This window comes from Podarcis tiliguerta (genome assembly GCF_965153285.1).
Source record: "Podarcis tiliguerta genome assembly, chromosome: 8".
Classification (NCBI taxonomy): Eukaryota; Metazoa; Chordata; class Lepidosauria; order Squamata; family Lacertidae; genus Podarcis; species Podarcis tiliguerta.
Window position 1 is genome coordinate 39,818,671 of NC_139541.1, and position 27,151 is coordinate 39,845,821.

The 27,151-nt window shown below is 42.6% G+C and overlaps 1 protein-coding gene and 1 long non-coding RNA gene across 4 annotated transcripts in view; one reads left to right on the forward strand and one right to left on the reverse strand.

Moving 5' to 3' along the window:
• Positions 1 to 27,151, reverse strand: part of BANP (BTG3 associated nuclear protein) — a 145,703-nt gene that overhangs the window by 64,587 nt on the left and 53,965 nt on the right. The window contains exons 8-10 of one of the 3 annotated variants that reach the window (XM_083456503.1): positions 12,417 to 12,584; positions 4,489 to 4,619; positions 303 to 374 (exon numbers count right to left, since the gene is read on the reverse strand). In XM_083456503.1, the coding sequence (XP_083312629.1) occupies positions 303 to 374; positions 4,489 to 4,619; positions 12,417 to 12,584 (371 nt within the window). Of the gene's footprint in view, positions 1 to 302; positions 375 to 1,355; positions 2,053 to 4,488; positions 4,620 to 12,416; positions 12,585 to 27,151 lie in introns of those variants that run through there. The other 2 variants (XM_083456504.1, XM_083456505.1) reach the window with 2 other exon arrangements.
• LOC310685013 lies at positions 17,103 to 23,844 on the forward strand. Its single transcript, XR_014515021.1, has 3 exons — positions 17,103 to 17,256; positions 17,859 to 19,383; positions 20,342 to 23,844. It is a non-coding gene; the product is annotated as an uncharacterized lncRNA (long non-coding RNA).

A 27,151-nucleotide genomic window follows, 5' to 3' on the forward strand; every position in this document is an offset into this window, starting at 1 on the left:
GGATCTGTGTATATAAATGTATAAAGTGGAATGTGATCCTTGGTTCATCCTGCTGTGTTTTTAATACAGCTGGAAACCAAGGGTGGGGAGAATAAACTAAGGGCATATGCAATGTCCTACATATCTTCATTTCAATGGTGCATGCCTAGGACTGGAATGTGCTGCTTTCCTTTACAATGCCATAAGTTTAACCTCATCCTTGTTGCCTCCTTCTATCAACATGTTAGCCATGCTAAGAATTGTAAGATCACTACAACTGCAGGACAGGTTTTGCCCAGCTGGCCACTCGGTCTGTGACTCACCTCGCTGTCTTGCGTGATCTGGACCTGCTCTCCTTGTGGCACCTGGGCTATGTGGAGGTGACCCTGTGGGATCCATGAGCGGAGGGAAAGAAACACAAGAAGCATCAGTCAAAATCAGTGGAATACAATAAGCTCAAAGCAACTCAACTCATCAGACACAGAAGAAGTCAATGCCTCTTGTTTCAGAATACTTGCTGCACACACACTTTTACAGCATTTCAAGTACAGATGGGATTGCTGAGCCCTGGGTGGTACATGACTGAATTATCCAAGGTTTTATTTTCTCAGTATCTAGAAATTTTCTGACTCTGGTGGTGACAGGAAGAGTATAATTTAGATGCTTGTAGAGAATTCAGACTTGTCCCCCTGGTATAGAGCCTGGAAAATATCCACTGAGGCATGGCTTGTTTGGGAAGCGCAAGGTCAAGCTCTTTAGGAAAGCTTTATCCCCCGCCATAAGGAGAGAATAAGCTACAGGTATATCCTGACCTTTCCTAGCACGTGACTACTGGACAAGCACTTGAACACACAGTCATCCTGTATCAATTACTGTATTAAAACAAGAGGTTATAGATCCCAGGCCCTCAGTTGATTTGGCAATACTGAAACAACCCCTGTCCCAACAAAACACACACAGAGAGAGGGGGGGGAATTGTTTCAACAAAGCTGAGCTACAGAGGTGCCATGGAATGTTCACGAACATTTTAATTGCAATAGGATGCTGAGAAACAGGACAAATTATTTAAAGGGATTAAAGATGGTTCCCTCCCTTACAGTCGCTTTCAACCATCTGTCCTTGTTTTTATTTTTTTAAGTTATGTATGGTTTCATCACCTTTTAATTATTAGCTTTTATCCCTTACCTGTTTTAAGTCTTATGTGTTTGGTTTATCCGTATGTTTTATCTTATGCTGATATGTGACCGAAATAAAGTTTGATACTGATACACAGCACCCATGCTTTGGCCTGGCTGTTAATACCAGCTCCTGGCATCCTTGGTTACTGTAATCAAGAGTTATGTTATGCTGTCTTATTGATAGTTTTTTTCTGTGTGTGTCACATTTTCCCATTGTCTAATTGTTCTGCAGAGTCTCATGATATTTCTTTGAAAGTCAGATATGAATTTTTTAAAAATTAATTAATTAAATGTTTGCCACGTCTTGTATTTCCAACCCTATGTTGCCAATGACAATGGTTACCATCCAGGCATTTCCCACCCCACAAAGAATTATCACAAAGCAATGCTCACTAGGAACACCATGGCTTTGGCACAGGGTGAGAAGTATACTTGAAAGCTTCCTTTTAAGATCACTGCCACCGTCACTGAATAATTACCGCCACAGTATTCGTGTGATGAATTGTCTATGCCCTTTGCTCTGTATGGAGAGGAGAAGAGCACTACCCCCCCCCCCACACACACAAACACTAAAGGACAACATTTCCACTGGTGTAGAATGGCAGCTGTCCAATCATTCTCTATTGAAGTTGTGCCAGATAACAATTGCAGAGAATCTAGCCTGAAGAGTTTTAATATATTAAAGAAATCGCTACTATACATCACTGACCTGTACAACTACCTCGGCAATAAAATCAAGCATATCACTTGATTTAAAAAGAAGAAAAAATTGATCAAGGAAGGCAAAGAAACTTCCTCCCAAATCCTGACTGGCCCTTTGCAAGAGAAATTTACCTGCTGGCAAACTGGCTGCTACTTTGGTTTGTAAAAGTCTTTTGTGTTCATTTTCACATGCCTGTGTAGGAAACCAAGATTAAAGATATCCATGTGGAATTTTGTCAAAGGCCTTCCTTATATTATAACGTACCAACAATTGCACATGAATTTCAAAGAAACACAGGCCCTTCTATTTCAAACAGTTTCATTTCCTTTGGAAGGAAACTGTCTATTTATAGGGAGAAGCAGCATGCCGAAAGTATCAAAACGACAATAGGAACTGTATATAAAATTAGACCACAGATCCAATCCATGTCGAGATTAAATCGCCTTCCCTTCACAATGATAAGCTCTTACTGGCTTCTAGGGGGAAATGTTCAAAACGTTTGGTTGGGTTGTTTTTGTTTTTGTTTTATTTTAATCTCATTAAGCTGTTTGCAAGTCACACAAAACTTTCAAAGGAGGTGGGAAAAAGGAAGGTTTCCATACCTGTATGTTTCCTCCTCCACCCACCCCAGGCAAATAGCAATGTTGAGGGGTGGTTTACATTGAGAAGCAAGCAAGGGTGAAAAATGTGTTTCTGTTCTTTGTTTTTAATCCTCACTCAGTGCCATAGTCCTGAGCTGAATAGGTTGCTATGAAAAATTGCAAACTAAATGGTAGGTCCTTTCCACAACCATTTCATATTGTTTGTTTGTTTATTATTCAACATGGTAAATTTATACTCCAGTTTTCCATCCAAGGGTGCTCAAGGTGGCTAGTTTATCCCTAAGATGTGAATATGGCACAGAACTGGAATAATCAATAGGGCATTCTCAGTGGATCATGATGGACATGGAAAAGGGCTTTCCATGGTATGCATGAAAAAAAGTCTTCTTCATTCAAATCATTTGTTCATTCATGTGTGCAAAACCTATTTTGTTGTTATCTTGGACACCTTCAAATATTCTGTACAAGCAAAAGAATCAGAGGGAAGATACTCCAGTCCAGTTCTTAGTGCTGTGATGTACAAGCAATTTCAAGTACTGGGTTGACTTGAATATTTTCTGGCTAGAATATATAGCCCTTTGAAGTGGCTCATCGTAAGTATAAAGCCAGCCTCATTCAAAATGGCTGCACATAAACTACACACCTGAGGGATGTTCCTCACACTGTGAGCCACTCTATTCTATACCTTCCCACCAGGTTCAGATGCTGCCAGTCTCTATGCCATCAGAAAACAAGTGGCCATCTCAGCTCTAAGCATAGGTGCCAATTCCCTGAGACCCTGGGTACCCGAGCACCCACAAAATTCCCCATGAAGGGGCCGGGCACCCACAATTTTTGGTGCCGGGGCCATGAACACTGCATAGCACCATGATCCCTGGCACCCACAGTTGTGGGGGCAAGTTGGCACTCCTGGTTCTAAGTGGAGATGCTAGCACTGCTGCTATCACAGGTCTGAGCATGAATGGACTTCAAAACAGAAAAGCAGTAAAGTGTGAGTCATATATACCCAGGTGTTGTTATTGGTTGTTTTTTTATAAAAAATCCTCACATGTAAATATAGTGGACAACAATAAAGCCCCAAATCACGCAAATGGATAAACCACCCCGCAGTCCGTGGATGAGTGAGGGGATTACTGAACTGGCCTGGTAGCTTTAGACTAAAGTGGGATCGACAAGGATTGAGAACTTTCCTGCTGGACCTAGAAGGGACAGTACTCAGCCAACCGCAGGGAACTAGTTGTCTGCCAATCACATTCGCCACTGCTGGAGAAAACTACACTACTTGGAAACTTATGAAAATATCAGTAGGAGAAGTATGCATTCCCTCCACCTAACTGTGGGGATCATATTTAAGTTCCATGCAACATTGCATTTGATTTAATGATATGAAGCAAAGCTACAGAAGCCAATGCAAGCTTTTCCATGGCCCACCAGCGCAATCATTTTTTTAAAAAAAAGAAACACAAAAGCTTGAGTAATGGCAAGAGTGTCACGCTTAACTTTTAAACTTCCTGTCTTCTGTGGGTTTTGGGTCAAAGTGTTAACTTTATTTAAACTTTTTGAAAGAAGAATTTAATGTCAATGTTTATAAGCTTTGCTTATATACATGAATTTAAATGGATACACATGTAAGGAATTCAGCTAACAGATGTTGAAAAATGCTTCAGAACACACTTTGGAAAAAATGAGGCTAAATGAATCTAAAATGGATTTCCAGACTGCTAGTACTTCAGGGGCTGGGGGTGCAAATGCATAATCCCCTGTGAATGTGGAAGGAAGAACTGGAAAGTGTAGGTGATCATTTGCTTGCAAATTCACATATCCACACAAAATCACTAGTTATTCATATCAGTGGTGCACCTATATTTTGCATGCGTACAACTAGAAGCAGAATATACTTTATTTAAAAAAACAAAACAAAAAAAAATATTTTTGGAAGCAAGGAAAAGTTGAAGCTAAGCTGCAAGTACATAAAACTGAAAGCTGCTCAGGAGACAAGAAGAGATTGTAAAGAATGAGTACATACTACTTGGACTTGGCCATCTTCTCCTATCTGGTGGATCTGGACTTGCTGGGCATTGGCCAGGGCGTAGTGAAGCGCTTGTGGCTGGTTGGCCTGAATTTCATTTGGTGCCGATGTGGTACTCTGAGCACTCTCTGGAAAACAAACCAAAGCTCAGCATTATTCATTAGGAATCTGTCTGCTTGTGGCCATTAAGAACACTTGGAAACTGCAGGGAAGCAGAATGAGGAAGGTGCTGTTGGTCATTCTAGAACTGCAGTTAAAAGAAAGGGATTGATCCTTCATCTGTAATGAAAAGGGCTAACCAAAATGTGTGGAGCCAATGATGTCTGAGTGACTGACTGATTGAGTAAAACACTTCCTGGGGAGATAAAAGATTATAAGGCACCTTTTCGCCCAGCTGCATAAACTTAAACTTTCTGTAAGTTCACGTTTCTACCAGCTCTGCTTTATTAACCTATGAATGGTTCCAGATTAATTAACATAGTTTCCAATTTGGAAAGTAAGTTTTATTCCCCCCCCTTTTTTTTTCAACGCACTGATTACTTTGAGTCCATCCAGTTGTGACTTCATGTTTCCAATATGCCGTTCAAACCCACCCTACAACTTAACAGCTGGACAGCCTGCATGTCCAAATCTATAATCTCAAACGTTCCCACTTTTCCCTCCTCCCAATAAGTGCCAAACTCCCAACACAACTGAAGGATAGCATAAAAAAGTGTCTCACTCATAAAAAGATTGCCAGTTTGGAAGTACCCAAGTATTTAATATTGCCTCAGTACAGAGTTGGAAGAGGAGAAGCGAAGGGAATGCATCACCTATAATCTACATGCAAAGCAGGAGATGCTTTCAAGCAGCTTATGGGACATATAATTAAGACTCCTCGTTTTTATTAAAATGGAGTTCTAAATCTGTTAGAGATTCCAAAATAAAGAGAGATGGTCAGATCCCCTGTGTTTCTAAATCCATGTAGAAAATGTTTCCACATCACATTCACTTACTACTATCTCAGAACTACATTCTGTAGCAGCGTGGAACTGTACTGTGGGGAAGTCCCATAACTACATGCATCTCTCTCCCTCCCTCCCTCCCTCTCTCTCTCTGTGTGTGTACAGTATACATGTACAAAAATGTGTGAGTAGGTTTCTCACAATCTGAAATCTACCAAAACAATGCAGAAGAGCATACTAAGTCATGCTATTTATGCACCAAACAGATGCCATTAAAATAGGCAATGGAGCTGCAATGCTCCAGCAGGCATCTTCCAAAAGCAAGTATTTCCTGTTTGAGCAAACATATATTGGTGGCAGGACATGAGACTACATTTTGGAAGTATGTTTCTAAATTGGATTTACCAGCATAGCCTGTTCTGAGTTTTATAATGCCATTTTAAGCCATTGTTTTTATCATGATGAGTGTGAGCCAGACAACGGAGCTATCCTCAGCATTGAGCTAGTCCCCCCCCCCCATGTTCAAACTGTGTTTTTTGGTGGTGCTGTGCTCCTGAGAAAAGAGACTCCCAACAGGTTTACTTACTGACCAGAAATGTTCCATTAATCCATGAATGTGCTTGAGTAACAAGACCTACAACACATTAAAGCAGCACTGAAATTTGTTTGTAATGGAACAACACAAAGAGACCCATATTTGTTGCTGGCCAGCTGCTTCTCTACAGATGTTTAAACACTATTTTCACATCCCCCGGGTTAAAGTAGTGTACTGGTGAATGCCGCAAACATAACACTAAAAAAAAGTCATGCATTCACAACTACATCTCGAAAGAAGCAAGTTTGCTTATAAACAGAATTTCAGCATCTGTCAGCAATGTCATGGCCCTAGAAAGAAAAGGGAAAGAGAGGATTTATCCATATCTAAACCCTAAAATCATCAGTCATGCATAATTGCCGGATGCACCACCACTTAAAAAAAACTGTGAGACTAGGCAGAAGTAAAATTTATTTATTTTCAACATAAAAAGGAATATGAATACTGCAAGCAGCTTGAATGGAAGGGACACATCCATAGTTACGGATCGTCAAAATGTAAGCAATCTGGCCTCTCTTTTGCGGCTTTGATATACTTAAAAATTCATGGCTTGGAGGAGACTCTGCAGCTGAGCTGTTGTATTTAAAACATTCTAATGTGCTGTTTATAAAACAGAAATTACATTGGGCCAGTGTCAAAAAAACCCCCACTGAACACTGTTGTGGCAATGCAGGTAACAAGCTTATATCTGCAGCATCCTTCTTTCCGGGAAAGTGTTGGAACACCCAAAAATCAAACAGCCCTTCAGCAACTAGGTCCTGAATTTCTACAGATAGAGGATAACAAAGTAGAGAGAAAAACTGCAATAGTCAGATTTCTTTAAAATATTCTCATTTCAAAACAAGGGCCCCAATGAATTAGAAGAACTAAGCCAGGGTAAAGATATTTTGTTTCATTTAAAAAATGATACTCATCAAGCTAGTTTTAAACATTTAGGAAAAATATTCATTGTAGACATAGACACACTTCTGTGGCCTGTCTCCAAAAGGTACACCTCCTTCAAAAGTCAGAACAGGAAGATTTGTCAGACAAAAGTAGTTTGTAACTGTTTCAAAAGTGAGTGTTTTTAGCTTTCAAACTGTGAAAATATGAACATTCTTCACCCCAAAGACGAAACCTCTGGCTGTTGCCACATAGCTTTTTCCATTTTTCCATTTCTTCATTGCCTCTTAAAATAATCTAGGCCTAATCGTTCTAAAGGTTTATGTAGGGGCTGAAAGAACCCCATAAAATCTAAAAGGTCAGGAGTTGTCTTCCCAAGACCATCTGATATTAATCAGCTGCTCAAAACCATGGCAAACCCCACGTCTGTTCAAAGTCATCTCCTTTTAGTAAACGGGTAAAGTTGGTTTCTTGGACCAAGAGCAGCTTTGTGCATAGCTGACTTATGTGTCTTCAGCTGCAAAAATGAGTCCTGGCTGGCAGTTCAGCTCCATTCACACAGATGTTTTATAAAAATGGATTTAGCAAAAGAACTACCACCAGCTTGCCCTTCATCTGCCTTCCTGCACACTGCCCCAGGTTCCTCCACTCCCTGATGTCACTTCATCCTGCTCCCTTGTAACCCTGCCTCTATGTTAAAGAAAGAAACAGAGTTGTAGCAACAGCCTGACTCTGTGATCCTCAGGCTGACGAAAAGTGACCAGGTGATGGCTCAAATACAAGCCTGCCCTAAGGCATTGTAGTTCTTTCTACCATTTCTACAGGGGCACACAAGTGTGCTAGGAGCATCACTAAAGACTCTGAGTCTCGGCTGCCCACTGTGACTCAGTCTAAGTACTTCCTCCAGTCTTGTCGCCCTTCAAGAAGCTTCCACTGTCAGTGGGTTTATACAGTGGTGCCTCGCAAGACGAAAAGAATCCGTTCCGCGGGTCTTTTCGTCTTGCGGTTTTTTCGTCTTGCGAAGCAAGCCCATTGACAGAGTAGCGCTATTAGCTGTATTGGCGATTTAAGGGCTTAAAACGGCTTTTTAAGGGGTGGGGGATTAGCAGTTTTGCTGCTAAAATGCTTTTAGCAGCTTAGCGATTCAAAAGAAGGGGTTTTGGAGCAAAAAAAAAATTCGTCATTTTTTCGTCATTTTTCCTCTCGCGAAGCAAGCCCATAGGGAAATTCGTCCTGCGAAGCGCCTCTGCAAACGGAAAACCCTTTCGTCTTGCGGGTTTTCCGTCTTGCGAGGCATTCGTCTTGCGGGGCACCACTGTGTGCTGAATCTGTGCATTCATACCCTCCAACATTTCTCTTATGAAAATAGGAACTGCATGACCCGGAAGTTGTACGCCGGTCCCTTGGCCAATAAAGCGAGATGAGCGCACAACCCCAGAGTCAGTCACGACTGGACCTAATGGTCAGGGGTCCCTTTACCTTTAAGGAAAGGAGGCTCATTCTGGGATCAAATCAGGAACTGGGAGGGCTTTTGTAAACCTAGGACTGTCCCTGGAAAATAGGGACACTTGGAGGGTCTGGTGCATTTGGTGTGACTGGGTCGTCCAATTACTCTTCATGCTGCAGAATTACCAGCCCTTGAAGGTAGCATTCCCAGCATAGGATCTCACATATAGGCACCAGGGGAGAGGGTCTATTATACTCCCTCGCTTTTTTATGGAGGTAAAAGTACCTCCAGTTTTAATTTGGGTGGGAGAGGAGCACATCTCACTAGAGGGAATTTGGGGGAACACTGAGCTATATCAAACCTAACTGGGGAATTTGGGGGTGCCTGCAAGAGCAAATTTTAAAAGATGGAGAGGAAAGCAGCATCCCAAATCCGAGCCCTGTTCCTGGCTCTTTAAAATGAGCTATTGGAAAGGGTACCTGGTGAAATAATTCCAGCAGCCTCTCTTGCCACACCCATCAGGAAAAACACAAAACTAAAACACACAGAAAGGCAGAAGCTAGAAGCCTGATTCTGGGGAACACAGCCCAAACCACAGTAATCAATACCTCCAGCACAAAAAGCAATATTTTTAGAGCAACTGTGCCAAAAGAAATGGGCGAGCGGGGGGTAACCCAGCTCTGGTTACTATGAGAATAAACTAGTAAATCTTGTGACAGTTGTAAACTTGCTCAGTCAGTTAAACAGAGAGCAACCTTAATAAACATGTTGTGGGGTGGGTGGAGGAAGGACATGACAGCAAGGCGGGTGGGGAGTTGCATTATTTTCATTGGGCATTTTCTGCCTGGAATTGCACATTAGCTTTTCTTCAATTTAATTCAGTGATTGATGGCTGCCAGTTGGGACCAATATGGCCAAAACTAAGCTTGGTATAAGTGTATCGAAGCAGTCCTACACTCTGTTACTCAATCTGCCACTTGTCTATCAGCCATACAGGTTAGCGCCAGGGCCTGATGCCAGGGTTTAAAAAGCAAGTCATGCTGCACCGTAAAAGCTAACATGGCTGCCCTTTGGAATGAAAGAACATGGGGATCCTGTACTGTACTGAAAAATCTTATAGGTCTGAGATTCAGGCTTCGTGCTGTCAGATTTGCCATCATCCCTTTAGAGAGCAAACTAGGCCCCCTTTACACAATAGGGCAGCAGCAGACCATTAAAATCATGGCAGGGGGCCCATTTGGTTACAACCCAATCCAGCCATCCCTCCACATCAAGAGAAACACATTCAGAATAACTATTTTTATTTATTGCTTTTATTTATGTATTGGATTTAAAATTGTTCTGTGAACTGGATCGCTACCATTTCTTTTGTTCTCCTGCAGGCTCATTTTCGGGGTCGAGTGACATTTCCAAAACAACTATTTTCCATACCAAAACTGGTCACAGAAAGTAAATGCTCCTACTATACTCAGCCATCATCCCCCCCCCCCCTTTATCCTGTGTGAGCATCAGAAAGACAAGTTTGTTGGCTGGAAGATAAAAGCATGGGCCCTAAAAAGGAGAGTCAACAGCAGCCTTACCAACTGAGTGAGGCAGGCAAATTTTGATCTGAAGTGGACTTTAACAGAACACTGGCACTGTGACAAAAGGAGCTGCTTTATACTGAGTCAGATCATTGGCATGTCTAGCCCAGTGCTGTCTAATCTGACTGCAGCAGCTCTTCAAGGTCTTATGTAACCCTGGGATCCTCCAGCAGCAATGGCTAGGGATGGAATCTGGGACTTTGCACCTGAAAAAGGTGTGCTTCACTCACACGGGTTTAATGCAGCTCGTACCCCTCACATGGTTTCTCACGTGCTCCCAACTTCTTTTTCAGTGCTAGAAGCTTCTACTTCACAAGGCACATCTACAACCATCAGATTGGTCTAACCCTGCACAAACTTGACTGGTGAATTGTGAGACCTGATAAACAGCAATTAGGTTTTACAGTTCTATTATAGGTACACCCAAGGGTACAGGCAGACCCAGTGGAACTATCTATTTGCAGGGTGTTTTTGTTATGGGGAAGATGCAGCATTTTAAATGGCGCTCCCCCACCCAAAGAGTCTACTCTCTCTTTTCAGCACTCTACCACTCCATTCTGTTACATGCTTAGACCAGGCCATAGAAGACTTCAAGCAAGAAGTAGGGCCTTTCCCACTACAGCCCCAACGCCCAAAGGCAGCACGCCTGTGCACATCACTTTAAAGTTTTTAGGGAGAAATGCAAAGCATACCTTTTAAATTTTTGTTTTAAAATTAATGCTGCTGCATTAATTCTGCAGCTGTTATTTTGTTTTAATTCCCACATTTTGCCATTTTTTATCAGTTGTCTAACATGCCTTCACCTAACTAACTAACTAACTAAATAAATAAAGGCAGGAAGAGAAAATGAAAAACCTACATGCTCCATTTGCAAACTGTCTCAGTGGGACATTTGTGGTGGTGTCTTTTTTGTAGCTGGAGAGAGGGCCACCCCTGGGTGAGTTTCTTCTTGGTACACTTCTAATAGGACCATACTGGTGTGTGGTTCCAACATCATCCTACAGATAAATAGACTTTCCAGTGTATGTATCGTCAGCATGCACAGACAAATAAGTACATGCCAATTGGATCCACAAAGCAAAGAACTAGGAGCTTAGAAGAAAAATCCCCACCATAGATATAGTCGGTGAGGACACAGTGCTAATTAGCTGTCATTTGGGTAAAGGCTATCAAGTTGATCATATATCAGAATTTTCCAGCAAAAGCAGATTTTGTCATTCCTTGCCTACTATACAGTGGTTAGTGTTAACATGTAACCCAAACCTTCATGTGGGCAAATAAACTTATTTCCTCTCTTTTCGGCTCCATTCCAAACCCCTGCTTTTAATATATGATATACAAACATCCCACAGCCCTGCTTTTAATATAAGCATGAGCCAGAAGGGTCCCGAGAGGACATTCCTTGGGTCAATATTTTGCCATTTATCATTCATGCTTAAATCTATGTAGAAAGCTGAGCAGCTCACAAGATTTGTGAGAATGTGTACATTTCTTGGAGGGGTGGTGGTAGTGGAAAAAGTTTTTTTCTGAATGAAATTAAGCATATCCTAATAAATAAAATGTGCCTGACTCGGTTCCTATTATAAACTGAAACCAATGATAAATATAAACTGTTCCATGAAACACCTGCAACACAAAGTCTAACAGATTTATCATGGCAGAAGCATTCATGAACTAGATGTGGGCAAAAAAGGAACACACACAATACCCTCTAGAAACACATTGTGGAAAGGAGAGAGCAGAGACAGATGGCAGAACTTTGGACGAGTTGGAGAAGAGCAAGTTAGATATAGTATAAACAAACTTGACATTGAATAATCAGGGGTCAAAATAACAATACATGATAGAAACTCTTCAGTGATTGGAATGCAACATTAAGGGATCCTTTATTCAGATATCCCCACCAACCCCACTCAACCCTCGGCTCATCCAGAGGAGTAATTCCTCAGGAGCAGCAGTACATTTAACAAAAGGAACACATACGATTAGGATAAAAAACTTTTATTCACTCACAGCCTTTATCTAGTAGCCTGTATTTACTAGGCACTGCAAGATCCTAGTTTTAGTGATAATAGCTCCCCCTCCCCTGTATATTAGCAGGGGCTGTTCAAACAAAAAAGTGCTCCTAAATTTGACATGAAGAAAACGCAAATGAAACATATCTAAATGCACTTCCTGATGTGGCTTCCCAATATATTTTTCTTTTCTCCAGGAAGAGAAAGGTGGTCTACAGTGGCAAGTCGCAGTGAACAGTAGCCGTGAATACATCAGCAGCAAGGAGCTGTCTTGTTATTGCTGTTGTTTACATGCTCTTTTATAGTGTTTTGACAATGTTCTTAATTATTTTCACACTCTAAGTTTTGTTTGAAGGGAAAGTGGGGTTTTATTTCTTTTAGAATAGTGTCAACCCTAATAAAATTAAATAAGGAAGATCAGAAGTTTGCTCATTTCCAGCAAAGGAGGATGCTTTTTACCTGAGCCGCTATAAGAGGATGAGGAAGGTGTCCGTCTTGAAAAGCTTTTCACTGCAAGACTCTGGCCTCTCTGCTTTCGCCGCCAAGCTGTCCGGCACTTGGAATCTATGCTCTGCTTGATCCGGTACCAGTCAGACTCTGTGATTCCAAACTTATAGAAAAGGTGACCTGCAAAGCAAAGAGAATGCACAATGCCAAAATCCATATTTTACAGTTTATGGGCTTCAATTAATGGGCTGTAGATTTAGAAACATGTGATGGCCACCTAAGCCAACTTCTGCTACTTCCATTTTGTACATATATGGATCATACCTGCATACCCAGCACAAAGGCACTCAGAGCGCATATGAAAACAAACTTATGTTTTATAAGTTTCAAAGAATTATGGGAAATGCAGTTTGGTTAGGGCACTGAGAATTCTATGTACGAAATGCCAAGAACTAAACTACAGTTCTCTGGAATGTTTAATAAACCAGTTTAAGCATGATGATGCCTACAGCCAGTTTCCCTCAACAGCAGGATGCCTTAGACGAGCACCAGGCCTGTCAGAACTGCACATAGTGTCTCTTCTTCAAAATTTCCAGGGAAGGAAATTTCACAACTCTTCTGGGCAACTTCATAGCTCAATGACAGAACATTTGTTTTGCATATATAATGTCCCAGGCTCTAGTCCAGTTAAAGGAGACCCTGGAGAGAAAATGCAAATCAGAGCATGGGCTAGATGGGCCAGACTGAGGACAGCTTTGCAAGGCCCTGTACCCAAACACTGCCCCACACAAAATACTCCCACAGTTTTCCTGGTGCACATAAAGCAGCTACCACTTGTGGCACACATGACATTTCCTCCACTGCAGCTGCCTCCACATGGCAGAAGAAAGGATTCTCTCCATGTCCCTGCAAACTGATCACCCATCCTAGCCCAGTATAAAGAGAAATATACTGCCCTCACTAGGCAACAGTTGCAGAACTGATAAATGAAAGTGTTCCTTGTTTTCAAAAGCAGGTCTTACATCCTGATACCAGCTGAGGGGTCCTTAGCAACAGAGAGGAAGGAGGACGGAACAGCAACACTGGGCAGTGCTTGCCTCAGCAATGATTGCAGCCAGCTCCACCACGGCTGACAATAGTTTAAACAAAGGCTGAGTCTGAAAAGAGAGCGACCACAGCAAATGTGGAAGGAACCCATGGCTTAAGCTTCCAGGAGAGTACCATCAAAAAAATAAATGGAAAACTAATGCATTAGACACAGTCAGCATTTCAGAAGTTCCCAGTTAAAACCCATCTTGCTATTTTAATTAAAGCATCATGTCACAGTACCCACAATAAGCAGGCCAATTTCTTGCTAGAAATTACAGCAGGGCATGTCTCAGCTACATGTGGCAGAGCTACACATTGGAATGGCCAGGATCACACCAGGAACTGAGGGTACGAGAATTGGATTCCACCATCACACCATACATAGGGAATGCAAAGCATATTTTAAAAGATACTTCTGTATTTCTTTCTGCCAGAGAAATACGGGGATGCAGTTTCTGTTGAAGATTTAGACATCAGGAGAAGTTGGAATGAGACTCCCAGGGCAATAGCGAGAGTGGTGAGCTTCTTCCCTTCAGGAAAGGACTGCATATGCTCAGTAGAGCATATCCTTTATACGCAGATGGCAAGGCCAGCATCAAGGATCAGCAGAAGGTCTCTGGTTCAAAGCCCAGCAAGACTTCAGTTAGAAGGATCAGGCAGCAGGCAATGGGAGGAATCTCTCTCTGCCTGAGCCCCACTGCTGCCAGTCAGAGTACAGTCATACCTCGGGTTGAATGTGCTTCAGGTTGAGCGCGTTCGAGTTGCGCTCCGTGGCAACCCAGAAGTAACAGAGCACGTTACTTCCGGGTTTTGCCGCTTGCGCATGCGCAGACGCTCAGAATGACGTCACACGCATGTGCAGAAGTGGCGAGAAGCGACACGCGCATGCGCAGATGTGCCGTCACTAGTTACGTTTGCTTCTAGATGCGAACGGGGCTCCAGAACGGATCCCGTTCGCATCTAGAGGTACCACTGTAAACAATAATGGGCTAGAGAGATAAATATTCTGGTCCTACATAGCCCTTTCGTAACCCTTTCCAAAGGATAGAAAATGCTGACAGATCCAGGCCTCATGCCCATATTGAGCATACTGTCCATCTGAATGAAATATAAAATGCTCCCTTGAACAATACAACAATAGCACCTATAAATGCTATTCTGCATTAAGGCAAGTGATAGAAGTTTTTAACATTACGCATGGCATGGAGAAAGTAGATAGAGGTAGGTAACACTACATGGACATCTATTGAAGCTGAATATTGGAAGATGTGGGGTGGATAACATAAAGGAGGCAGTGATGGTCACCAACTCGAATGGCTTTATGGGAGGACTGGACAAATTCGTGGAGGATAAGGCTATCAGAGGCTACTAGCCACAATGGCCATGCTCTGTCCTCCACAGTTGGAGGCAGTAATGCTTCTGAAGACCACTTGCTGGGAACCACAGAAAGGGAGAGCGCTATTGCACTCAGGTTCCACTTGAGGGTTTCCCACAGGCACCTCATTGGCCACTGTGAGAACAGGATGCTGGACTAGATGGGCCACTGGCCTGGTCCTGCAGGGCCTCATTTATTTATTTTTACACTCAGAATCCTTCCAGAAGCAGCAGTTGGTCAGGCTCAACAGCTGTTACAGAAAATTACGTTAAGAAGGAACATGGAAGGCAAAAACAAATTCTTATATTAAACTAATAACATTTGACAATAGAATTCAGAGAGCAGTAGATAGTAATAATAAAAAACAAAGAGAGGCATAAACACTGCTGGTCCTTTGCCTGGAGGCTTCAATTCTTCCGTGCTGGTCATGCATCACTCTCATATTGAAATCATTTTGAAGAGAATAATTGTTAGTGCATTGCAAGTATTTGTTGCTTAGTTTATACCAAAACTGGTGGGGGGGGTGTGTGCGTGCGCGCGAACATAATTCTCTTTCAAGGAATCTGAACAACATAGCCATCTAAAACTCGTGAACCTATGCTTCATGACATTGTTGGCCTTATCAAGACTAGGGAGGGGCCTTCTCATCTGCTGTCTAAAAGCAGGTTCATGCAATTATTTGACATTCACAGGAATGCTTCTTCTACATGATGTCATAAGTTCAAAGGAGTGGGCATTGTGTCAAAATGGATTACCTGTGTAAGCCTCCTCGCCCCCAGTCATAATGGAATATGATAGAGAACATAACAGTACAATCTTACTCAGAAGGATGTCAACTCGAAAGTAAGATCCACCAGGGATTTCAGGATTTCTTGGTATGTGCTTAAGTATTTGAAGGCACATATTGGCCACATTTAGTGGTCTTTGCGGACTTGTGTACCAATTTTGGGAAGAAGTGTAGCATCAGTCCAAGTATAAGGGCAAAGAGAAAGAACCAGAAGTTTCAGCAAAACCAGAGAGAGATTCCAGATGCATATATGATCACTGAACCAAGGTGAACAGACAGAATGTCCAATAGCAGAAGACAGAAAAGGAAGACCTTCAACAACCAATGAATATTATGTTTGGCAGTTTCAAAATAGGATTTAGGTGGCAGGTAGGAGGGAAAGCTCATAAATTATCTGTGGAATCCTGTTTCCACCCATCATTCTGAACGATGAAAGTGTTCTCAAGCGCTTATATAACTTTTATTATGTATCCAACCTGACCAAAGTTATGCTGCTCTTCACTGACAAGGGATCCATCAGGTGTACTTGGTGGCTCTATGGATATGGATAATTGCTCCAAACCTTCCTTCTGTCCAATTCTACTCAAATTTCCTTTCTGGGGAATGGGGGGGAAGTAATCATTGGAAGATATGTGTATAAAACGCCTGTGCAAGCTAAGCAGAGAGGGAGAAAAACCAGAGACTGTACGTGAATACACAGCTGTGTGAATACACTGCATTACTTTCAATGGAATGTACATATCTACCGTATGTGCATTCCCATCCCTAAGTGCAACTGGATGAATATGGGCAAAGCCTAAAGTGAAATATGAAACTAGCAAAACTTATTTACTTTGTTTGAACCTGCAGCAGACAATCTGTGCACTTCCATAGTTCTAGATACAGGTAGGTAGCCATGTTGGCCTGCCGTAGTCAAAACAAAATCAAAACGTCCTTCCAGTAGCACCTTAGAGACCAGCTAAGATTGGTATGAGCTTTCGTGTGCATGCACACTTCTTAAGATACCCAGATATCTGAAGAAGTGTGCATGCACACGAAAGCTCATACCAATAACAAATTTAGCTGGTCTCTAAAGTGCTACTGGAATGACTTTTTGAATCTGTACACCAACGCTTGCAGTGTGAACTTTGCTTTTCACCCCTTTTCAAATGGCACATGTGGTTGCACATAAAGGTGAAACAGCCAAACAGACGGATAGTCATAGGATACCCAGTAATGGTGTGTGTGTGTGTGTGTGTGTGTGTGTGTGCAGGGCCAGCCCATCCATGAGGCAAGTTGGGGTGATCATCTCAGGCAGTAGTATCCACAGGGGCAGCAGATCTGGCCTCTAAGGAAGGCACCATCCACTGCTGCTGCAGCAGCCACAGTAACAGGGACGGTTGCAGCATCCTCCTTGGAGGTCGTATCTGCCTCCTCCTCAGCAGCCCCCACCCAAATGCCACCTCTTGGCAAGTAGGAGGCACTACTGCTCTCCTCCCACTCCTAAGAAAAAAATGGTGGGGGCTGCCTTCTGGGGTCTCCTGGGCACTGCACCCATCCAGTGTGATTCAAAGCAGCCCCCACTCCCCCAAATGGCCTTTGATTTCCACTTCAACCATTGAGTAAGGTTAATTTGATCTCCCCCCCCCCCCCCACACACACATCTCTAATGTAGATCTTCAACGCTTCTTCCCTGGTGGGGTGGGGTGGGGATGCGCCTCAGGCACCAAAATTTCTTGTGCCAACTGAGTGTGTGTGTGTGTGTGTGTGTGTGTGTGTGTGTGTTTATCATTCCCTATCAAATCTGTCTCCCACAGCTTGATTTTCTCTTTTTGGGGAAAAAAATGCAGGAGATCCTACCATGTATTTCCCGCTGTCTCATCTAATTGCGCTCTATGGTATTCTCAACCAAGATAAAACACCTTTTAAAAACAAAGCAAGTACCTCAACAAACCTATCACTAATGTGCCAGCAACTTGCACATTGCCAAGCCTATGACTTCCCAGTCTGTAGCAATAAATTAGTAAACAAACAATGTTTATATTTTTAAAGGAAACCTGATTCAATTTTGACATCTCAGAATTTGTAGATGGAAAAAACTGAGGAAGGTATTTCCACCCCCCACTAATTTGTGTGTGCTCTTGCTCCCGCCCCCCATAAATATATATCTTAAAAATGTAAAAGCCTTCTTGAGACATCCTGTTACATAAGCTCTTTTCCACAGCATCACAGAATTCCAGCTGGATGGCAAAAGCCACCCTATGTGCCGCCAAGAAAAACTAACTTAGGAATCAACAACACAAATTTCTCCCTTTCCAAAGGAGCTTGCGGCCTTGGAAAGCCCTGGCGTGACAGAAAACCAATGGATACGTAAAATTATTTACATTTTGCCAACAATGGTACCAGCAGCTCCAACTCTTGATGGTTTAACTCTTTCAGGGTGACAAAGAGAGTGTGTCTGAAAAGAATGGGCAATGCAACTTTCTGGAATTCAATTTACGAGTGTTCATGAACTCATCACTTTCCTTGAATCACGCAATGCATTTTCCAGATGAGCTGTACATTAATTCTCACGCAAGGCAACAGCTCGCATTCAGCGGCGAGACTGTTTTTCCTCTCTCAATGACAACAGGGATTAAGTGATTCCAGGGATGCCTTCTGACTTCTAAATCCTATAAGAGAAAAATCACATGCCAGACGCTACAGCCATAACGATCTGGCACAAACCAGGATGCAAAGAAATTCATCCACCACTCTTTTCCCACCTGCTTTTTCATCCACAGAGGAAGGTAGGAATTGCAATAAGAAGAGCCCCATCCTGTCAGGTACCCAATAACTCAGTCCCTGTCCCTCTGCTGCAACAGAAGGCAAGACAGGAAGAAGCAGGAGGATGACAAAGTCTATGAAGGACCTAGCGCTACTTGCTATAAATCATATACTCCAAGCTCTGCTCATAGGTATGCAAAAATGAAAACTGGGCAATTAAAACTGCAGTTCTAATTCAACCACTTGGATCTCTTGTAGGTGCACAAAGCATTTGACAGTGACCCCTATCACCTGCAAAAATGGGCTTCTTGGCCAGGACCCATATCTTGAGGGGCTCTTGCCTCTCCAAGGGAAGAAATAGCTACAGTTCTGAACCAACGATCAACCGCTTAGTGTCTTTTAAGATATCACTATGCCTACACTGCCAAGGACATTTCACCACTTGGCAGTACGAGTGTTCATTGTAAATTAAAAGGCAGAGAGTCAGTGGCTGGATAAAGTTTTGAATATGGCAAAAACAACTGAAAAAATAGTAGGTTTCCAAAGCTTGAAAGGAACACACTGTTGTACTGTACGTTAGCAAACATCACCATAAAAAAAAGATGCACAGCACACATCACTGGGAAAATTGAGAACGGATGAGAATCCCAGCAAATGCAGAGAAAAGGTTGTGCAAACAGTAAAAAAAAGATGGGCTAATGAGTAAAGAGGTTGGTGTGGGTGTCCAACTAGTGGGACAAGCAGAAAATAAGAGACTCAAAATTACACAGACACACCTCAGAACACATTCACATGCTGTAGCTGCTTTTCCATCAAAGTAGTTTTCACAGAACTGCAGAGATATGAGATGGTGATGAACACATCAAGGCAAGCATAACAATGCTGTTATGGCTTCCTAGATTTTGGTCAGCTTCTGTATTAATGGGGCTCAATCCCTTAAGAAGATCTCCAGCACAAGGACCACTGAAATGAATAGGAATTGGGTAAGTTTTTCTTCCTTTCTTAACATACTAGAACTCAGGGTCATCCAGTGAAGCTTATTGAAAGGACACACAAAATGCTGTATAAAGGTAAAGGTAAAGGTACCCCTGCCCGTACGGGCCAGTCTTGACAGACTCTAGGGTTGTGCGCCCATCTCACTCAAAGAGGCCAAGGGCCAGCGCTGTCCGAAGACACTTCCGGGTCACGTGGCCAGCGTGACATCGCTGCTCTGGCAAGCCAGAGCCGCACACGGAAACGCCGTTTACCTTCCCGCTAGTAAGCGGTCCCTATTTATCTACTTGCACCCGGAGGTGCTTTCGAACTGCTAGGTTGGCAGGCGTTGGGACCGAACAGCGGGAGCGCACCCCGCCGCGGGGATTCGAACCGCTGACCTTTCGATCGGCAAGCCCTAGGCACTGAGGCTTTAGCCCACAGCACCACCCACGTCCCAAATGCTGTATAGCATACACTTAATTTATCCAACTGAGTGCCACATTTAGACAATTTCATGGAAGTCGAATGGTCTATTCATGGCTCTTAGTTGTGATGGTTAAATGGATCCTTGCTTTTAGAAGCAGAGTATCTCTGGGAACCAATTGCTGGGGAGCAACAAGAGAGTGCTGTTGCCCCCATGTCTAGATGGTGGGTTTTTTTCCTGGAGGAATCTGGTTACCAAGATAACACTGGATTAGATGAACTCTGCTCTGATTCAGAGGGGCACTTTTTAAGTTATTAAGAGCACAGTGGTACTTATATTAAACCTGTATTGAAACCTCCTTGGAACAGAGGAGAACCCAATTTAAAACCAACTGGGAGAGAGCACTGAAGAGCAAATGAAGCCACTTTGGGACAATCTCACTGGTGAAAAGTGATATACAAATTTTATGACTATAAATTATAATAAATGTTTTGGAGCAAACCATGTTTAAGACCACTTCTTTCCATTTCTTGTTTTTCTAGGAACTGAGTGGCTTCTTGATATAATATTCTGCATGATTTAGTGGAACAATATTCTGTCTGTGACCAACAACCAAGAAAACTGCTAGCAGAAATAACTAGAGAGTTAAATTCATTTATTTTGCATTCTTGAATGATGGACAGCCTGTGGTAAATGTGCTGGGGGAGGCAAGGGTACAATGCACCACTGCCAGTTATTCATTTCCTTATATTGCTCTACTTGTTTCAAACTGCAACTGGCCAGTGACACCACATGAAAGCAAGAACAGGGGAGCAAAATGGGAAGATGCCAAACAGCAACGTTTAATGAGTTTACAGGGGTCAGCAAACTTTTTCAGCAAGGGGCTGGTCCACTGTCCCTCAGATCTTGCCGGGGGCCGGACTATATTTGGGGGGAGGAATGAACGAATTCCTATGCCCCACAAATAATCCAGAGATGCATTTTAAATAAAAGGACACACTCTACTCATGTAAAAACACGCTGATTCCTGGACCGTCCACAGGCCGGATTGAGAAGGTGATTGAGCCGCATCCGGTCCCCGGGCCTCAGTTTGCCTACCCATGGTTTATATCAAGTTGCCAGTCCATATGGTTTTCCTCAGAACTACAGTTGGAGAGAACATGCAAACCGATCCTGAGCACGTTCACTCAAATGCAAAGCCTGCTGGATTCCAAGGGGTCTTGGCATGCAGAGGGCTGCAGCCTTCATCATTTGCATCTATCTTTTCCCTTCGCCTTGAAATGTGTGACTGCCTCCCTCCATATGGCAGGACCGAACTGATTTACAAAGAGCTGTTTGAAATTGAAGCCAGGTTCTGGCAGCTTCAATAAAGAGGAGAAAGTGTTTGCAGAGAAGCACCACAACAGCAATCCAGGCTCCTACATTTGGCTGTACAGTTGGCTGTACAGATGTTGGAGGCGGGAGTTTGGATGCTTCAGTTCTGGACATATGGACCAGCTGACTCCTGCAAGCCTTGGAGACTTCCTCTTCTGAACACACCAAAGATGCTATTCACAAAACACTTGGGCTGTTTTATGTCTCATTATGACATTGCATATTTGAAAGAATTAATTTCAAGAAAAGCAGAGTTCACAAATTTTGGCTGACCTTAGTGGCCAACACCAATCTGTGGTCACCTGGACCATGACCCTCATACACGAGGGGAAAACCTTGTCCAAAAATGCAGCAAAGAAGCAGTGACACTCTCTTGCTACCATTGCTAACCCTAAGCTTAGAGCTTGGAGTTGTGACACTGGTTTGTTCCTGGAATTGCGCTGTGTGGAGATGCAAAAAACAAATCCCACCTCCCTCTCCACCTCATACCTCCAAGAACAGTGGAACCTTGGGTTGCAAACATGATCCGTGCGGGAGGCACATTTGTAACCCACAGCGTTTGCAACCCACGGTGCCGCGTCTGCACACGCGTGTGACGCAATTCAACACTTCTGCACATGCACAAAGCGCGATTTAGTGTTTCTGCACATGCGTGAGCGCCAAAACCTGGAAGTAACCCGTTCCGGTACTTCTGGGTTCGGCGCGTCCATAACCCGAAAATGCACAACCCGCAGCATTCGCAACCCCAGGTATGACTGTACCAGGGAAGTGTGGTGCCAATACAAACCCCAGGTTTCCAGGAAGGGGTAGGAATGTCCCCACAATTGCACCCAGTGCCTCTAAAACACAGCCAACTGAATAATAGAGAAATCCCTGGCCCCTGCCCAACCCAAAAGATGGGAGTAAACATAGGGCATGGCAAGCTTGCAAAAAGGTGGTGGAGCACTCACCATGGTAAGCAAAATTGTAGATTCCTGAGAATATGTATAGAGAATTGTAGAGAAAACATATTATTTATTAAGTCTGTAATATTAGAAATGGTTCCACACAGATCCAGCAAACCTTGTTGAAGCTAACCCACTCTTGCTAGACTTGGAATGTCGATGAAAAAAATCACTCTTAATTTTAAGTATGTTTTCAGCATTCATGTTTCTGGGCACTCAGGTATAATTTCATACACTCCTGTTCTTTAAAGAAAGTTGGGCAGGGGGTCCCCAAGCCCAACAGGAAGTAACTTTCAACAGCTCATCTGGTGTGAGCAAAATAAAGATTTGTTCAACAAGTTGGTTAAGGATACTTAACGAGCATTTGAGTAAAACAAGATAGCAAGTTCAGCATGAGAACAGCTTTCATTTTTGGTTCCGCAGATGGAATCCAAGTGTTCCGTGCACAGTTTTATTAGTGGTAAGGCTCAGAAATGGCAGGCACGCCCGTTTCCTCTGGCTCAGCTTGGCTTCTTATTACAGTTCATCAAGCAGAGGCTGTTGTGGTGAGCCTCATCAGTTTCCAGATTTAACACCTGGCCCAGGGATGCTTAGTGGAAAGCAAGGGAGGAGGAACAACTCCCCAGGTTAATAGCAGAAATATGAACATTATGAGTTACAGCATGTGCTCAAATAGATTTTTATTAATAGAACTCTGGTTGAGCAGAACATGCAACAAATGTTAGGACTTAATAGAAACTACCATCAAGTGCAGAGCAGAAAATGAGACTGATACTTGGGTAATTGGAAATGAATCTAACTGAAACTGTGATGCACTCAAGGGACTCTGACCTAACAGCCCTTTTTGGGGTGAAATGATGATGATGATGATGATTAATATTATTTTATATGCCATCCATCTGACTAGATTACTCCAGCAATTCTGGGTGGCTTCCAACAAAACAACTGACCATATATTTGTTATCTAAGCTTCGACTGACTGGCTTCTTATATTACAATGTATGCAAGAAGCCTGGACAGTGGGCAAATAAACAGATGGACAATTTCACAAGATGGAAGAGAACACTGAAGTGAATATTCCATCAAAAATCAAGCAGGATTCAAATGTGTTCCCCATTAAATCCATTTGGGTGGTCTGCAACTTAGCAGAAAAGGAGTAGGGTACTTCATCACACAGGAGCAGCTCACACCTCTTCTGAGGAATGCTCACTCCCAATCCACTTGACATTGTTTTCATATCTCTAGGACAGCTTGCCTATCTGTGAAAGCATTATCTTTTCTATTGTCAGCTTTATACTATACAGTTCTAAGCTTTATACTATATAGTTCGATCCTCCCAAGATTTTCCCTCTTCTTTTTTATGCTATCCTGATGTTTTAAACAAGATCAACATTAGAAGGAATAGTTCTATAGTACCTGCAAATCATACACCCTTAGATGAAGTTCATTCTGATTTAACAGGAAGAACGTAGAAGCTTATTTTCCTTGTTCTATTTTGATAGGGTTGCGTAATCTGAGTTTTAGGTTGCAGCAGTCTGTCTGGGCTACTTTAAACACTGATGGTTTCCAGATGAAACACACCCAAGAGCAGATGAATTAAGCCGATAACAGGTTCAATATAGAGGGCCAGGCTGTTACACTCTGTTTGACATTATACAGATTATTATTAATAATAATTTTATAAAGATGCATTTTAAAATTTGCTATTTCTTTCTGCTGTGCTGACAATAGCTGTTCTGTGTTTCTGGTGTCCACTTCTGGAATTTTTCAGCACCTGTGCCAAAGGAGTTTAACTTTTTGTAAATGTCCCCTGGGGAGGATGCCAAGCATGGCTATCATGCTCTCTCTTAGTGCCTCAAGTCATGCTCCCCGTAACACCCCAACCTCTCCTTTAATATACTCTTTCCTACTCCTTCGTTATATTGCTGAAGAAAGCAAAACTGCAACACCATGAGATAACTACTCAGAATTTGGTAAAACTTACAACTGCGGATTTCAGGATCCTCCACAAACTCCCCCCACCCTTTCCCTTTTTGTTTGGAAGACCACTGAAGTATGTATGCCATGTACAACATGAGTGACATTTTATGTCCAGAGGAAGCTGTGTCATTTTGCCATGGCCCATCAATAAAAATATGAACGGTCATCCTCTATATTGCCAAGGAGATAATTTAAAATCTCAGCATTATTTGTTAAGTGACTTCCCCTGTACCAGAAGCAACAACAATTCCTTATCAACCTCAACTTTTCTAACTAGCATCTGGAATACTTATCTAAGCATTCTTTATTTTAATCTAAAACATTTCTATCCCGCCTTTGAGTACAAAAATACGTAACATACACCAAAGGGAAGCGATAAAAAAACAACAACCAAAAATAATCAGCAGTCAGAAAAGCTGTAAATAGCAATAAAACAAGGAGGAGAACATTAAAGTAGTATATACTAAACTGTCAGGATAATAAAATTATCTTCACCTGATGCTTGAAAGTTAATAAAAAGTCAACACTGGATGAGCATTCCTGGAAAGACCATGCCTCTATTGGGGGTGCTGCCACAAAGGCAGCCCAGCACCTGGAAAAGAGCCACTGATGCAGGCCTTAGAGGATGGTTAGCTACACTTGGGAGCAGGTGGTCCTTAAGATACTCCAATCCCGAGTTGCATAGGCAATGTATCATTTTCTTTAAACATTGAGGCTGGACTTTTTTAAAGGCACAAATTTGCAGTGGTTCTTGTCAAATATCAAAATATCCAAGCCTATATTTTCAATTACACATATACTCCTAACTGCTGCCTATCAGATTTCACCCCCATCCCCAAATCCCCTTATTTTAGTAGCACTGATGTAACGAGTTACTAAAACCATACTGTTTGCCTGAATCATACAGACATCAATTAATTGCCCCAAAGTTTCTCTCTGCAACCTCCACTGCCATTACAGCAACAACCAAATGAAAGCATATACCTCAAGAAGATAAATGCTTTGTGGGAAAGCTTATGCAGTATATCAAGAATTTTTAATAAGCATATTTCCCTGAGTTTGGAAAGTGTGGCTTCGGAGTACTATATACTTTTCAAAATATTTTCTATTAAATACAGATTTGGTTGGGGGCTCTTTTCCCAGAAGAAGGAAAGGGACAAAAATCTTTCCACTGACAAGCTGAAAGAAGAGACTTGAGTAAAAGGCGACTTTGGCAATCACACTGTGTGGCTGGCATTTGGTGATGACATTCATTCAGCATCCAAGCTGAAAATAGCATGGTGGGAGTGCCATTCTAGAGAAAGGTGCAAAGTAGGACCAGACTGACCCACATACAACTTGAACATGTCCATTATGGGTCAGGAGGTCCAGAGAGGGACCAGTACAAAAGAGGTTCCCAGGAATTATGGAGGAGGAGGAGGAGGAGGAGGAGGAGGAGGAGGAGGAGAGTTTGGATTTGATATCCCACTTTATCACTACCCGAAGGAGTCTCAAAGCGGCTAACATTCTCCTTTCTCTTCCACCCCCAGAACAAACACTCTGTGAGGTGAGTGAGGCTGAGAGACTTCAGAGAAGTGTGACTGGCCCAAGGTCACCCAGCAGCTGCATGTGGAGGAGCAGAGATGCAAACCCTGTTCACCAGATTACGAGTCTACCACTCTTAACCACTACACCACACTGGATGCTTCGACTTCCATAATATTCAAGTGGTATTTTCAGAGTTGCTGGTGGATCTCCCACTGCCCTTGAAAATGGTATATGAACCAAAAGTTGTAACCAGAAATCTTCCAGCACATGTTGCCAGATCTCTGCTAGAAGCCAACAGTCTTGTCTTATTCCAAGGAAACTCTGGAAACAGCAGAGTACAGAGTCCACATACCAAACCATGGCTTGCGCTGACTGTGATTCAGAACCCAAACCATAGTTTTGAGCTTCTAGATGTACAATAAACCATTGTTTGGAGCTACTTGTCTGCTTTCATTTTCCCTTCTATCAGCACTCAGTACAGTGGTACCTCGAGTTACAAATGCCTCAGGTTACAAATACCTCAGGTTACAAACTCCACTAACCTGGAAGAGTTACCTTGAGTTGAGAACTTTGCCCCAGGATGAGAACGGAAATCGTGTGCCGGTGGCGCAGCGGCAGCAAGAGGCCCCATTAGCGAAAGCACGCCTCTAGTTAAGAACAGTTTCAGGTTAAGAACAGACCTCCGGAACGAATTAAGTTCGTAACTAGAGGTACCACTGTAACGGCTGAAATTATACTTTGTCAATGGAGGCATTACACCAAACATTAATTAATGCATGGATAACAAGCCCACTTCAAACCATGCTTTTTTATTCTACTTTGCTGCCCAATTACAAACTGTTGTTTCCCAATTCAGACATCATAGCAAAACAAAAAACAAAAAATCTTCATTAACCATGGTTTGGTGTGATGTGCAGATTTAGTTAGTGGTTTCCCTTTTCCCTGGGGCAAGAATAGGGGACCTATGACCCTACAGATATTGCTGGACTGCAACTCACATCATTTCTCCTATCATTCCCCACTCTGTCCTAGGATAAGAAAAGAGCCATAGCGACCTTTACTTCTCCTCTCAAAAGCAAGAGCAAAGAATGAGGAAATACAGTGGCTAAGGGGCCAACGAATACACACAACAATTACAGGGTGGAAGTGGGAGCTACATGCTCTTGAAATTCACCCTATCCTTACTTAGTATTATCCCTGCTGTGTTGCCTTATCAGGTAACGGACTGTTCCTTGCAGGCCTTAATCCTCCTCCTCCCGTGATTGCTTGGGGGCATTCCAGACACCCCTGTAAAAACCTGAACCCTACCTTCCAAACCTGACTTTGCATTCTTCCTAACTAGCAGAACTTAACCACCTCCTAAGTATTCATTTCTAGCTGGACAGAAAACACAGACTTCAGCTCTTAAGAGGGTTTTATTGAGGTTGTATGTCAGTTTAAGTTTTTCCTTAAGCAGAGGAATATATAGTTTTACGAGCAGCAGTGAAATTTGCTCTAGTTCTGTGCATTTCAACATGAGCAACATTC